At 32.2% G+C, this 14,779-nt stretch overlaps 2 protein-coding genes across 2 annotated transcripts; both read right to left on the minus strand.

Moving 5' to 3' along the window:
- Nucleotides 1-4,154: 4,154 nt before the first annotated feature.
- LOC103496523 (protein SMAX1-LIKE 3-like) lies at nt 4,155-7,419 on the minus strand. The gene is made up of 4 exons (XM_008458398.3): nt 6,706-7,419; nt 5,737-6,527; nt 5,539-5,641; nt 4,155-5,298 (listed from the first exon to the last, which is right to left on the minus strand). Exons 1-4 carry the CDS (start codon nt 7,240-7,242, stop codon nt 4,342-4,344), a joined length of 2,388 nt encoding a protein of 795 aa, XP_008456620.2. The 5' UTR covers nt 7,243-7,419; the 3' UTR covers nt 4,155-4,341.
- Nucleotides 7,420-9,407: 1,988 nt separating this feature from the next.
- On the minus strand, nt 9,408-10,091 carry LOC103496522 (transcription repressor OFP13-like). The gene has a single exon (XM_008458397.3). The coding sequence runs from the start codon at nt 10,089-10,091 to the stop codon at nt 9,408-9,410; it is 684 nt and encodes a 227-aa protein (XP_008456619.1).
- Between the last annotated feature and the right edge of the window lie 4,688 nt (nt 10,092-14,779).

A 14,779-nucleotide genomic window follows, 5' to 3' on the forward strand; every position in this document is an offset into this window, starting at 1 on the left:
CAATAATGAAAATACTACCCTTAATCAAACTTCCACCCTTTCAACTTATGAACAAACAATAATCAAATGACAACCCCTAAGTACCAATCTCTCAACTTCCACTCTTTGTACAAATGTAACCAATAATAGAGACTCAACTTACACATACACTCATTTCAGTGTACGTGGCACCCAACGTAACAACTACATTGAACATAAATGTTAAACCCCCCCAACGGCACCCCCTCACTCCATGAGCAAAGTACACCTCATAACTAAGGTTACCATAACTGCAGGGTACAGGGTATAGCCAGAACCAATCATCAGAATTCAGAAGCTAAGTTAAATTAAAGACTACCATAACTGCAGGATAGCCAGAACCAATCATTTGAAATAAATTTACTTATCATCAATAAAAGACAATTAGACATTTGTAAAATATGTACCTTAAGTTCAAGCTCCTCTTTGTGCTCATGTTATTTCTTCAATCTTTCTTTTCCATTTAATTTCTTTCATTTGTCAGGCATGCATCTTTGACGTTTTTCTTTGTTCTTCAATCATAAAAACCAAAATTAAACAAACGAAAACATTTCAAACTCAATCTAAACAAAATGAAATATGTGGATACGTGGTTGGTCATGATTTATTGTCGCTTGATCTGTTTTAAGGTGATAATTGTTATTTTTCAAAGTATAAGAATTAGAGTTGGAAAATTCGAACCTTTCACCTCTAAAATTGAAATAATCATGTCATTTGATTACCATTGAGCTAAGATCGTCGTGATAGTAATGTTGTTATTTATGGGAATTAACATTGTTGCATATTTAAATTTGTCACACATTTTATGTGTTGTATGTATTATTAGTGACATGCTTTTATAGACAAAAATAAGATGTCTTGTCTTGGGACGGAAGTGTATATTATTTTACATAAAGTATTCTTTATGTCTTGTGTCGTAATTATTTTTTTACTTTTTCTTAGGCATTTTACACGTGTTTGCATAACTTGTATGTTAAAACTTTATATTAGAGTTTTAACGGACTTAGCTAAGTAGTAATTGACATCCAACCCTTATCTGAGATCAAAAGATTAAATTTTTGGTAATTTGTATAACCATGATTTTGTTGATGAGTTCGGAATTTGTTAAAAAAGTAGTTTAACTTTAATGATAGAATAAATGGTTAAAATTATCAAAGTCAAATTTATGATTTTCAAAATTACTATAAAAACATACATTTAATCGTTCAAAAAATTGCCAACAAAAGGTTAACTCAATCGATAGGTAGTGTATGAAGAGCACCAAAAGAGTAATTAATTAAAGAGGTCTATGTTTCAAATCTTACACCTCATTTATACATAAAAAGATTTGCAAAAGAAAAAAAAATATTCAAAATTAATTTTGAAAATATGTGTGGATTAAAAATGTGAAATTAAATCAAACATTAAGTGATTTTGTATGTACCTAGAGGTGTGTTTGAGATCACCAACAACACAAGCAAAGCTTAACAAACACAAACTCTTACTATTGTGAGACTTGATTTTTGAAGTCAAAAGTTTGATTTCATCCCATATTGTAAAAAAAAAATGTTCGAAGATGATTTTAAACATAATGATCAAAAGTTTGATATTTCACCTCACATATTGTAAAAATAATTCTCGAAGATGATTTTAAACATAATGAGAGTTATTTTAACTATCTTAAAATTGCTCGCAAACAAATCATACATCTATATGTATCAAGTTGCAATCGATCGTTCATGAGTCTCTTCTTCCTCTCTTAGGCAAAAAAAAATCATTCTATCATCTCTTCTTTCTCTCTTAGGCAAAAAAAATCATTGTATAGTTATCATGCAATCAAAAAATCATCTTAATTACATTAATTTAAGGATTAAACATGTTTTGTAAAAAAAAATCCAAAAACAAAGTCTTAAATATTCATTCCTTTGTAGCTCAAAATCTATACTTATTTGAAGATGTTAATCACAAATCTACAAAGAACAACCATCTATTATCCTCGAGTCCTAGAACAAGGGTTGTGGGAGTTTTTCTAGAAAAGTCCACTACTCATGTTCATTTCCATCAATTTCACAATCTTATTGTTTAATTATACTACATTCAAATAATTTTCAAATCAATTTAGCACTTAACAATCACTAACTAATTCAATAGCTTTGGTGGGTGATTTGGTTGATGAACAATTCACCGAGCACATTGGTTATTCACCATATTTGGGATAATTCCACCTTAGAATTATCCTAACTCAAGGTCAAAGTCAACCTTTCACATTTGACTTTTCTATTTTTCGAACAAAATTAAAAAATTCCTTTTTTTCCCTTGATGCATTAATTTAAAACTAGTTTTGAATAATCAATTTTAAATTAATTTATTAATTAAATCCCACTTAAAGCATGATTGATTCAATTGATCTAATTTGAATCCTTGTTCATATATTCGATGTTTATATCCTATTTAAATACTATTTCTATCTCAACTTATAATTGTAAATAATCATATGATCAAAATATTATTAACCATTATATCTTTAACCAATTAGAACAATTCGAATTGCTCGATCATACTGTTCTGAGTTTAGTTTCATAATAAGCTAGTAGAGAAATTTAATGGACCTACAGATCATGAGCTCCAACGATTCGAGATTAACTGGCTAAATTTTTTTAACAGGGCTAATCAACACTAATTGGGGACTGCCCCACCATACCCGTATAATTGCACTCTTCTCATTGTAGATATATATTTGTGTCCACCTGATATAACCATAATTAGTAATCCAACCCTTCACAAGTTGTTGTTCATAATCTCAATTTGGTCAATTTATCGTTTTACCCTCGAGATTACATTTTATTCCTTAAACTTGAGCTAATTCTTTAATGAACAATTAGTTTAAGATTCAACTTATAAACCAAATCTCTTTTAGGTTAATGATAGGGTGAGACTCCTTTGTTCAAAACCTGGAGTCAACACTTAAGGGAAAAACCTTAACTCTAAAAGCAGGCATGAATGAATTCTATTTTACACTCTACCTTAGCTATCCACCTGGTCTTATTTCCTAAAATGGATGTATACTGGGTCAGCGCTAATGAGTTGCCTTCATCTTTGCAGATTTAAGGATAATCGCATATGAATAGGAGTATTCAAAGTTAGCTCAAGATTAAGTCAAGTAATTACCTAAGCCATCTAAGACAAGATATTGGTCAGTTTTAGACAATTAACAGTATTACAATATAAAAGTGACTATTTCACAGTCTAGTCTTTATACACAATCTCATTTGTGTATGACGCTTCCATTCGCATGTTTCTACACTAGCGTCTCAGGATCACTTCGCATGTATTAAATACAAAGTTAGTTGCATCCACAATGTTCCCATAATAATGCGCTCAATCTTATTTTTATATTATAAACTGTTTTAGACTATTACTCGAACTGATCCACATTTATATCACTACATAAAGTTCAAATATTCATGTTATAATTAAAAAAAAAAACTTGCTTATTGGATTACTCTAAGTTTATAATTAAGCAAATATCTTATTGAACAGTATATTTCAACTACTTTATTGAATAATAGAATAGTTTAACATTCGCAAATCACGAGTTTTAGAATATAAAATCTAACAACCATCTCAATCATTAGCAAAACCTCTTCTAACTAACTAGCCACCTCATTGACAAGTATTCAAATTTTCAAAAAGAAAATAAAATATTTTCTCTCATCTTTTTAAAATTATCACTTCTTCTCGCTAAAAGTTTAATAATAATCTATAAGAGACACCTATTAACTAACTAGTGAAAAAAAATCTCTCATTTTCAATATTTATACTTGTATCCGTAAGACCTTCCTAACAACTATGCAACCCAAACTCAAAAATATGTTTTATAATTTATTACCTTTTATGATTGTTATTATTGTTATTTTTTGCCATGCTACCCATGCAAGAACAATCAAGTCGCACAATATATGCTACACTTTCATCATTTGCAATAAAGTTTTTGATCAAATATAACAAATTTCTTTTCTTCAACAAAAAAATGTTAGAGATATATATAAAATGACTAATTATTTGATGATCATAATGAACCAAAAATGACTTTATAAAGGTAAATCGTTAAATTTAAAATTATACATCAAAGCTGACACATAATTGAAAATCCCAAGAAAAAAAAAAGAGAGATATGCAATATTCAATATTTTACATATTTACATTGATATCCTAAAACTAAAAAAAGAAAAAAAAGAAAACGGCCACTACCAAATGCTTATCATTCAATTAAACAAGAAATCCTTCTTCTTCTTTTTTCACCTCCAGAAAAAAAAAATGTCACCCAAAATTTAAAAAAGAAAACTATGAAAATAAAATTTTCCCATGAACACATTCTTCCATAATTGATCTCAAAATCTTCTCTCCATTTGAATCTTGAATGGCAATGTTCAAATCCAAAGAAACAAAAGTTGTTTTTTGATCTTGATCTTCTTGATCTTGTTGTTCTTGTTTAACAACAATCTGCTTTTGGGAATTGATGATGATAATTGCATCTTTTAGTGAACAAAATTCCCCATCTGAAAGCTTAACTCTTCCTTTTTCAATTGCTTCTTTCAAACCTTTTAATGAACAATAATCAATTTGTTCAATATCTTCGATGAAGAACACTCGATGAGGATTCTCATTCACTGCCTCAGCAAATCTCTCTAAATAATTCCAACCCATTTCATTTCTTCCTCTTTTCTTCATTGATTTTTCTTCATCAGTTCCCTCTTTGAACTTGCTTAATCCAATGCAAATCATCTTTGATTGTGACCCAAATATGATTTTGGCTATTTCTCTTGCTGTTTTTTCCTTGGCTTCATCATCATCATGTCCTATGAATGAAAGGCAACAACAACTTTCTTCTTGAAAATGCTTGTTGTTGTTGTTCTTCTTCTTCTTCTTCAGGATTGTGCTTGAGATTTCATCTGCTTTGTGTTTCGGACAATTTGGGATGGTTTTTGAAAGTGAATCTGATATAAGTTTTAAATCTTTCAAATAATCTCCTTCTTCATCTTCTTCTTCTTCCATTACTACTTCACTTGATGAAGCTGAGTTCGGACTTGAATTTGGGTTCGAGAGTAGATCTGGTTTTGAAACCATGATGTTTTCTCGTCGTTCGGGATGCTCGTCCGACGACGAGGAAGAACCCCAGAATTGGTACTCTTTTGGAGACTGTTTGAGACCAAGAAAATTGTAATGACTTGGAGATTTCTCGATAAACATCACTCCTTGTTTCAAACTTGAATTTAGTAACTTAGGCTCAAATTCACCATCCTATTTAAAAGAAAGAGATATTAACAAAAGAAAAAACATTAGACCCAATTAATAGGAAGAAAAAAGAACAAAAACTTTAATTAAGCCTGTTGGGTAATTAACCATTTTTAGCAGTTGGTTTTTAAGTTAAAAATTCAACTCTTTTACTCAAACAAAACAAAACAATTACAAAATCTCTCAAAACAAAAAATAAAACCATTAGCAAATGTGAGAGAAGTAAATAAATTTAAATATACAAACCTGTTGATTGGTAATTGCACCACTTTTTCTAGCATCCTCCTTGTACTGTTCTAGACATAAAGGGAAAGCCATGGCAGACGTTGTTGGAAAATTACCTTCTTTGCTGAAATAACACAAACAAACAAAAGATATATAATTTCACGTTAAAGAAAAAAAAAACAAAACAAAAAAAACCAAAAAAGGTTAAAAAAAAATTACCTTTCAAAGTTGAGACTTAAGCTCAAACTCCCAACAGGAACAGTAAGTGGATGAAGTGACCAAAGTGAATCCAGAGAAGGATGACCAACTTTACACTTCATATACATTTGAAAAGTTGCAATACCCAAAACCCAAAATTTCCCATAATTTTCAGAATTATTATTGTTCACCAATCTCTTAATCTCCATTATTAACTCTTCAACATAACTATAAAACCTTCTTTCTTCTTCTCCATAACAATAATTTGACCAAAATTCTGAAACCCATTTAAGATCACCCAAATAGAAAATTACCCTTTTCCCCATACAACTTTTCACAATGCATCTCAACTCCAAAATCTTCTGTTCAATCTCTTCTTTTGAAACTACATTCCTTAATGAAAACAGAGGGTTAAGGCTTAAGAATTCAACATGCTTTAATTCCTTTGGTACTTCCCCTTTCTCAAATCTTTCCATTACTCCTCTTACTATTGTTTCAACTGTCCCTAAACTCTCTCCGACTATTACTGTGTTGCTAACTCTTCTCATTTTGTTGCTCATTCTGTTCGATAGCTCTTCCAGTACATTTGTTACTTCTTCTTCATTGTTGTTTTCAAAGTGCTGCTTTGTGGTGGGTATTTTTGTAATTTGGGTAAAGGGTATGGATTGAGAGGGGTTTATTGAAAGATTTGGATGTGTTTTGTGGGTGATTTCTAGGTTTGGTTCTTGAAAGTGAAACTTGTGGATTGAAGTGTTTGTTGGTAGCAAGTTCCACTTTTTCTCACAAAAGTAGTGTCTTTCATTGGTGTAATCCTGTCAAAATAAACAACAGTTTTGTTTTTTCAGTAATGTTAAGTAAAAAAGAAAACGAAAAACTGCCGCTAGACAGATTTTTATCGGTGTGTAGTCTAGACTGCACAAAGAGATATGTAGAGTTAATTAATAATGTGATTTGTATAATTATATTGCATTATAATAATGAGTCACTAACCTCCAAGGAAACAGCTTTCTCAACTCTATTTTTGACTTGAGTGCTAGAGAAACCAGCTTCTCTCATAACTCTACTAACACTTGGGTCATCCAAGATAGAGATTATGAGTTGCTCCAACTCAATCTTCAAAGCCAAAATGGGTTGTTGCTGCTGTTGATGTTGTTGTTGTTGTTGGTTTTCAATAGAGCCACGACGTTGGTGCGCCTGAGCCCGTTTGAATGCAGCAACCAACGCATTTGAAAGACAAGGATTTGGATATTGAGGACCGAAAAGCGGGCTTGGTGTCGACGTAGGGAGACGGTTTAGGGCGACGTTGAAGCAAAGCTCAAGAGCTTTGCATTGTAGAGGATGAGAATGACAATGAAGACAAGCTCTACGAAGGAGGCCGGAGGAGGAAGCGAGCATAGCACTAGCAACATGGAGCGGGGTGACATGAGCGTGGCCTCGTCGTCGTGCAAGGCCGATCGCTTGCTTCACCGTCGCTTCCGCCTCGATACTAAGAGCTTGAAGTTGTATAGTGCAAATTCCAGCTCTCATTTTGACACAACTGGGTAGAAGAAGAATATAGTGTCTATTTTTGTTGTGTTTTGTAGTGGTAGAATATATAAGTTGGATGATGAAGAAAGAAAGGAAGAGGAGAAAGGGTTATATTTAAAGGATGAAGAAGGAAGTGGAAGAAAGTAGTTGAGTATATAAGGAGAGTATGTTTTGTTCCTTTCTTGGTTATGAGGGAAATTTGTTGTCTTTAATAATAAGTGAAAAAAGGATTTTATTTATTTATTTATATTATTTAATTTAAAAAAAAAAAGAAAAAAAAAAAGAAAAAAAAAAAAAAAGAAAAAGTGGTTACCATGTGATATGCTAACTTTGTTTTCTCTCACATAAAAAGTATAAGAGGGATAATCAAAAGTAGGTGTGTTAAACTTTTGTTAAGAATAAGATCAAAAACAAGCTATGTGATGAAAAAATGGAAAGAGAGAAAAAAGAAAAGGTTGAAGAAAATAAATAAAAAAGATAAAGGGAAATGAGAAAGAAAGAAAGAGAGGGGCAGTCTCTGCAAAATACTAACAATAAAGGACTTAAAGTGAAAAGAGAGTAGGACTATCTGTCCATTTTGAAGTGATTGGGAACTGTGGAGTTTGCCTCCTCTCTTTTCCTTTTCTTTTCTCTCTCTCTCTCTCTCTCTCTCTATTTTCTTTTTTAATTATTTTTTACCTTATTTTCAAATATTACAAACCCATGATCGATAATAATAATTTATTACTAATTATTCTTAATAGATATTGATATTTTATTATATTGTTTATCGATGTTTGATGATCATATTCTATTAACATTTAATCTTTTTATTAGTATTTTTCTTTAAAATAATTGTGTGGTTTTTTATTTCAAATTTTTACTGTTTTTAAAAGCAGAGGAATAATATTTTAGTGTCTTTTTTAGGATTGATTTGAAAACATAGATCACAACAAAATCAAATGAAAAAAGAAAAAGGGAAAGGGAAAGAGAAAGAGAAAAAAAAAAAAAAAAACCAATTAAATTGGCAATCCATATGGAATGGAAACAAAACATTCTCTTCTCACTCTTTCATCCATCCTATAAAGTTGTCTTTATTCTTTAAGCCCTCTTTCTTTTTCTTTTCTTTTCTTTTCTTTTCTTTTTTTCTTTCTTTCTTCCTTCAAATTGGAGGCTGTTGATTTTGACAACTATATCTTTCTTCTAAATCAAGATTACAATAAAGATCATTATATCTTTAAATTCAAATTTCTTACCCTTTTGCTGTATTTCTTGAATATTCTAGTATTTTCACTTTCACTTTACCTAATTCTCCTACTTACTGTACCTTTTTTATACTGCAAAACATACATGAAAAAGATACAAGTTGTATCTTCAACTAACTATACGTAAGATAAGTATAAGAATACAATGATAAATGTGAAACAAAATAACTTTCTTCTTATTTCAAAAGTATGAATAGCCTTCGAATACAAGGAAGTAGGCATTACACTCAACCGAATTGAAACAAAATAATGGAGCTTTATACTACAATATAATTACTTTAATTTATTCCTACTATGAAATATAGAAACGGGTACGGTTAAGAAGACTCAAAAAAACTTTGAGTGACTTGCATTAGATATTCATTAAAATATATATATATATATATTCATTAAAATTAATTAATTATATGAAAGAGAAAGTTTAAAGTAAAACATTATATGCTTAATCCACCACTATAGAAATATTAAATAAAGCATTTGACTCAAAACTTTGGTGCTTAGTTAGGGATGATGATGTCTATTAGCCCAGCCTGCATTTGGGCCATCTACTTTTTAACAACCTTTTGGGGCTTTGGCCCAAATTCACTGAGGCCTCATTATTCAAAGTATTAATAGATAAGAGTACAATACCGAGCAGTTTAAATGATTCATAGCTGGCCGTATGATCCATAATTAAGTTTTTTTTTAACCTCTACAATTTTGATAGGTATATGTGTTAGATGAATTAGATCATCAACCTTTAAAATGATTGTAATATGATTGTAATGATGTGAGAAGTGATGAAACAAATTCTATTATTATTTAAATTTTGTTTTCATCAAAATAGATTAATTTTATAATAGTTAAGGTATATACAAGTGGAAAATTATGAAGTTAAATTTAAGAGTGTAATTAAGGAAAGGGAAAAGAAAAAACACGGATTCAAACGACGCATCTCTCCCGATCATGGGGCTGTATGATCAAATCATCGGAAAATATGGAGGTGGAATCCGTAGAACCATCGGCGCCCCCAAGATCAACAAGCAAATCAACAAAAGCACCTAAAATATAACCATGATTCTTCATCCCATTCATTCTCAGATACCAATTCAACAACTCTTCCAACCACTCCCAATTCCTAATTCCATGGCACTCCACCATCTCCTCCATCGATCTTCTAAAATCCAGGTACGGGTCTTCCGATTCCATCGCCATTAACACGACCACACTTCCTTCGAATCGAAGAATCGATTCACACTTTCCACCTTCTGATTTCCCGCCTCTGGATTGGTCCAAAATCGAATTCGTTTCACCAGGTTCGAAGATCAACCGCTCCGATTTTGCGCCTTGGATGACCAACTCCAAATCGTCTTCGAACTCGGTCGAGAGCGAAACCCTAGCGGATTCGAAGAGAGAGGAGTTGGCGAACCAAGAGTCGGGAGTGTGGATTGGATCGGAGAGGAAATTGTGGAAGAATGTTGAGTTGAGTGTAGTGAAAATTTGATGGTGGTGGGGGGCTCTGAATGATGGGGTTTTGGAAGTTCCGCACAAGGGCCATTGCCATGGCCGGTCGGGCGATTGTCGGTTCTTGAAAAGAGAAGGAAGTAGTTTCATCTTCTTCCCCATTTTTCTTCCTTAATCAAAAGTTTTGCCCTCCTATTCTCTAATTAATTTGATTTATATATATATATATATATAGAGAGAGAGAGAGAGAGAGATATTTAATGAAGTAATAAATTAAGTTATCTTATTCTACTAATCATGATTGGTTTTTTTAGTCTTTGTATGTCATTTTACCAAATCAGCAAAATTATTAAAACCAAACATTAACTAAACAATAAACATTATTGTTTTATAAAACTAACAAAACATTGGTTCATGTATTCAACGCTCTGCGTTTAAACTTCAAAACGTAGATGTCAATAAAAATATCAAAATGTTAACTTTTATTATTTTAAAATAAGTTAACATGTTTATTACTTAGCTTATATTATATTAACGTTAGTGACATTTTGTTCTTTTTTCAATTATTATGATATTTTATAATATAATTCACTTTTAGTGGCAATATCAAATCCATTAAATTGTGAAAATATTAATGATATGTTTAACATGTCGTAAAAAATATAATACTAATTAAAAAATTAATATATATAACATGTGGTGTTAGAATTGTAAACATAATGTATACTCACGAGTTGGTTCTAATTCATTGGTTCAAACGATCTTTCATGTCACATTGAGAACCATTTCTTCCAAATGGTAAAGATCGTCGAAGAAAACTGACATGCAAATGTTTTCGTTATTACAAACTCCATAATTTAAACTTTCATGTTGTATTGAATAAGGACAAACAAAAAACGTTTTAAAATAAAAAGATAAAAAAATTATAAAATAATCATGATAGATGATGAGCATGATATATATAAAAAAAAAAAAAAAAAGTTGATTGAGTTTTAAAAATAAAAGATTCTTAAAGCTAATGATATGATAGGTATAAGTACATGAATGACACATAAAAATAAAATAATGGATATGGAATAAGAAATTTCGAGAAAATAATTGATAAAAGATCTTATGGTGTTTGAATTAAAAGATTGTTATGTTTGAGATTAAACCCCATTATTTGTTGGTAATTTATTATCCCCCAAGCATAAGTTCCAACTGAAATAATATTCTCAAGATATATTATATTAAAAGGTTTATTGTTCCCTAACAACCAAGTTCAATGGCATATAAAAAAAGAGCTATCTGTGTTGTTGCACATGCTTAGTTGACTCTTTTTAATGTGATTATTAACCCATAATTCCAAAATTTATTAAAATTTCTATACAATTACTTATCATAGTTCATTTTGGAAGAAAATGTAGCAAATTAAAGTGAAATGAGATTGCTCTTTTTTTGTCTCTCATCTGCTAACCCGTCAGCCCTCGACCCATGACCCGCACCCTCTTCACGGAGCCGTCAGCCGCGCCCTTTTCCTCCAAGCCCTGAGCCGCCCCTTGCGTCAGAGCCTTGAGCCGCGCCATTCCGCCGAGCCGTGAGCCGCTTCATTTCGCCGAGCCTCGAGCCGCGAGCCGCTCCATTTCGCCGAGCCCTGAGCCGCGCCATTCCGTCCGAGCCCTGAGCCGCGAGCCGCTCCATTTCGCCGAGCCGTGAGCCGCGCCATCCCGCCGAGCCGTGAGCTGCGCCACTCGGCCGAGTCGTGAGCCGCGCCATTCCGTCTGAGCCGTGCGCCGCGCCATTCCGTCCGAGTCTTGAGCCGTTCCCCCTTCTTCTGAGGCGTGAGCCGCGCGCCCCTTCCGCCTCTCCCCTGAGCGTTGAGCGGTGAGCTCAGCCTTTTTGCCTTCTCTCAGCCCGCTGCGTCTTCTTCCTCTAAGCCAAGCTGATTTTGCATTGATTTAAGGAGAGGGAATTGATTTTTTTTCGATCTTCCTCTGTGTGTTTTTTTCGCATTATCTTAATGGCAGTTTACTTTACTTACATTTTAATGTTTTTTTTTTAATTACTTATTTGATGTTATTGACATAATTAAAGCATTTTTGAAAAAATATTATTTTTGAAAAATATTATTCTTATATATTCTTTGTCTATTAATATGATTATATATAAAATTGTAATATTCCATTAATATGAAAGAATCATATATTTTACCTATGGCTAATCATTGACAGAAAGACCCGTAAATCTCCCACTTTCACTCTTTGTTTTTACTTAAAAAAAATACATCCGCCGCCAGTCGCTTGCGACCCACGTCCGCCGCCGACCCCAATCTTCAGCCGCCGCTGCCTTCAGATCTGCCATTCCTCGCCCGTTCCTTTGCAACCCACGTCCGCTGCACGAAGCTTCTCGCATCAGCCGCCGCCGCCCCCTCCAATCTTAGATTCGTCGCCGCCCTTCAAATCCGCTCCGCCCCACCTCCGTTCAGATCTCCGATTCAAGCCGTCAACTACAAGTCGTCGTGGAACAGCCGGAATATCCTCACCACCCTCTTTCCTCCTTCATCACACACGCCCACGCACGTCAAAGATTCGTCGAGCAACGGCCGTCAAGATTTGCGTTCCTCCGTCCAGGTTTGAGCATCCAGATTCGCGGCCTTCGCACGTCCCTCCGTCCAGTTGGCTCCGTTAGTCTCCTGTTCTGCTTCAACGAAGATCCGAACGACGCTCACTTCCGACGACGTTCCTTGTTCCCAATCTTCCGCCGCCGACGATATTACCTTGCTCAGTTCTACTCTGTTCTGCTCCGATGACGAAGTCGTCCGTCCGCTTTCTCCGGTTCGGTTTGGCCCCATCCGCGAAGCCCGTCTTCTTCCTTCGCGAAGCACACCGCCGCAAAATCCCACGTCCGCCGCGAATATTTCCCATCCGTTTCAGATGGCCTGTTCTTGTCCGTCGATTTCCGTCACCCATGCTTCTGTTTTCAATTCAGTAGTATGTTCGAGTTTGATTTCATTATAGATATCTCTACGAGGATCTCTCTTTGCCCAGAAGTTCCGGTTTCGTCTTTCCTAGGTTCTGTCATGGATCGATCTCTATACGAATATCCATGTCTCTATTTTAGAAGTTCTTCCATTTGTTTTCAGTGGGATCTGTCTTATAAAAATTCCTATGTTTTTGTTGTCGTGGGATTCTGATGATTTGATTATGACGATTTCTTAGAAACACTGAGTTTGAGGGAGGAGGGTATCGACAATTGTCTTATATATTTAAAAAATGAGAGTCTAATTTAGTGAAGAAAAATATAGTTCTCTGAAACTAACAAAACAAATACTTACTACCATCTAATTATTTAATTTTTTTTATAACACAAACGTCATTCATGTATAAAATTAACAGAACTATTAAAATATTTTCAACTTTCATTGAATCAGTAAAATTGAATACCTTATAATTTTATTATAATGGTTTTGGATACATATATTAAATAATTACAATAGACTTTCTAAATCAAATACATGGGAAAAATGAAATTTGATGTGAGGTTTTATAAAAAAAATAAATAACAGAAAATCCTTTTTCTTCCTGTGAAATTACAATATTCATTTTGTAACAATTGGCTTCTATTTTCAATATTTTTCTCTCTTTTTTTCTACAAAAAACATTATCTTCCAAGAAGTATACATCCTAAGAATAAACCTATGAAATAATAATTAACTTATATTATTATTGTGTTGTATCACTTTTATATTCTAATTATTTATCACTATATTTCTTCTCTTTTTATACTTTCAGATTTAATTATGTGAATTATCTAAAATTTAAATACAATTATACAAATATATATCTTCTCAAATATTTTTTCTAAAGAAAATCAATGACATTCAAAATATCTCATATTTGTTATAAATTAACTTCAAACCAATAATTTAAGGCGCTGTTTTTAAATTACTTTATTTCATATCAAATATTTACTCGCGAACATCTTTTAAAAATAATAAAATATTAAAATTATTTACAAAAGATAACAAAACTTATTAAATTTATAATTTTTAAATTTTGTTATGTTTTATGATTAGTTTCATTTTATTCAATTCAATTTCCAAATAAAATAACAATTAAATCCCAAATTAAAGTTTATAATAAAAAGTCTAAGTCACAAGCATCGTATATGTCTTCTAATGAGTACTTTAATAAAATAAATTAAAGAACAGGATCACTATAAATTAAGAATAATTACAATTTAATACTCGTATATATATACATAGTTTAATTATTTAAATTAGAACCTATTTTCGGCTTACATTTAAAAGATATTGAGAAGCTGAACCTAAAACTAACTTGTTTTGTTTTGGATGAATAGAACTTAACTCAACCGTAATTAACACGAGGCTGGAAGTTCGATTTTCCATCACAGTTATGGTACTAAAAAAAACATTTAGCATCTTATATAAAAATGAGCATCAACAGGAAAATTTACTTCCTAAAATGAAGATACAATAACTTTCAAATTAACAATAAATAAATATAGCTTTAATTAATAATTAAGAACCAATTAACTTGAGATTATGCCCTAAACAATAATCAAAGATTGATTAAATGTTAAATGATCTTAATTGAAAATTGACACTTAATTTAAGAACTAAGTGATCATAAATTCTTTTTCATGTTTTTGGCAGCCTCTTCATTCTCCTTACTTAGTGCATTTACATCATATATACATTTCACTTCAAAATATCCTAATCCCACCCCTCAACCCAAAATTATTTTTTAAAAAAAGAATTAATAATAATTAATTTTGGGGATAGGCTTATTCTAAACTACCCTTTTCCTAAAAGGGACCAATGTTGGTTAGTAACTTCTCAAAATTCCCTA

Source organism: Cucumis melo, chromosome 3 (genome assembly GCF_025177605.1).
Source record: "Cucumis melo cultivar AY chromosome 3, USDA_Cmelo_AY_1.0, whole genome shotgun sequence".
Lineage (NCBI taxonomy): Eukaryota > Viridiplantae > Streptophyta > Magnoliopsida > Cucurbitales > Cucurbitaceae > Cucumis > Cucumis melo.

Coding starts and splice junctions, on each gene's coding strand:
- LOC103496522 (XM_008458397.3), bottom strand. CDS start 10,091: ATGGGGAAGAAGATGAAACTACTTCCTTCTCTTTTCAAGAACCGACAA.
- LOC103496523 (XM_008458398.3), bottom strand. CDS start 7,242: ATGAGAGCTGGAATTTGCACTATACAACTTCAAGCTCTTAGTATCGAG. Junction 6,528..6,705: donor AGAAAGCTGTTTCCTTGGAG/GTTAGTGACTCA, acceptor TTATTTTGACAG/GATTACACCAATGAAAGACA. Junction 5,642..5,736: donor TTAAGTCTCAACTTTGAAAG/GTAATTTTTTTT, acceptor GTGTTATTTCAG/CAAAGAAGGTAATTTTCCAA.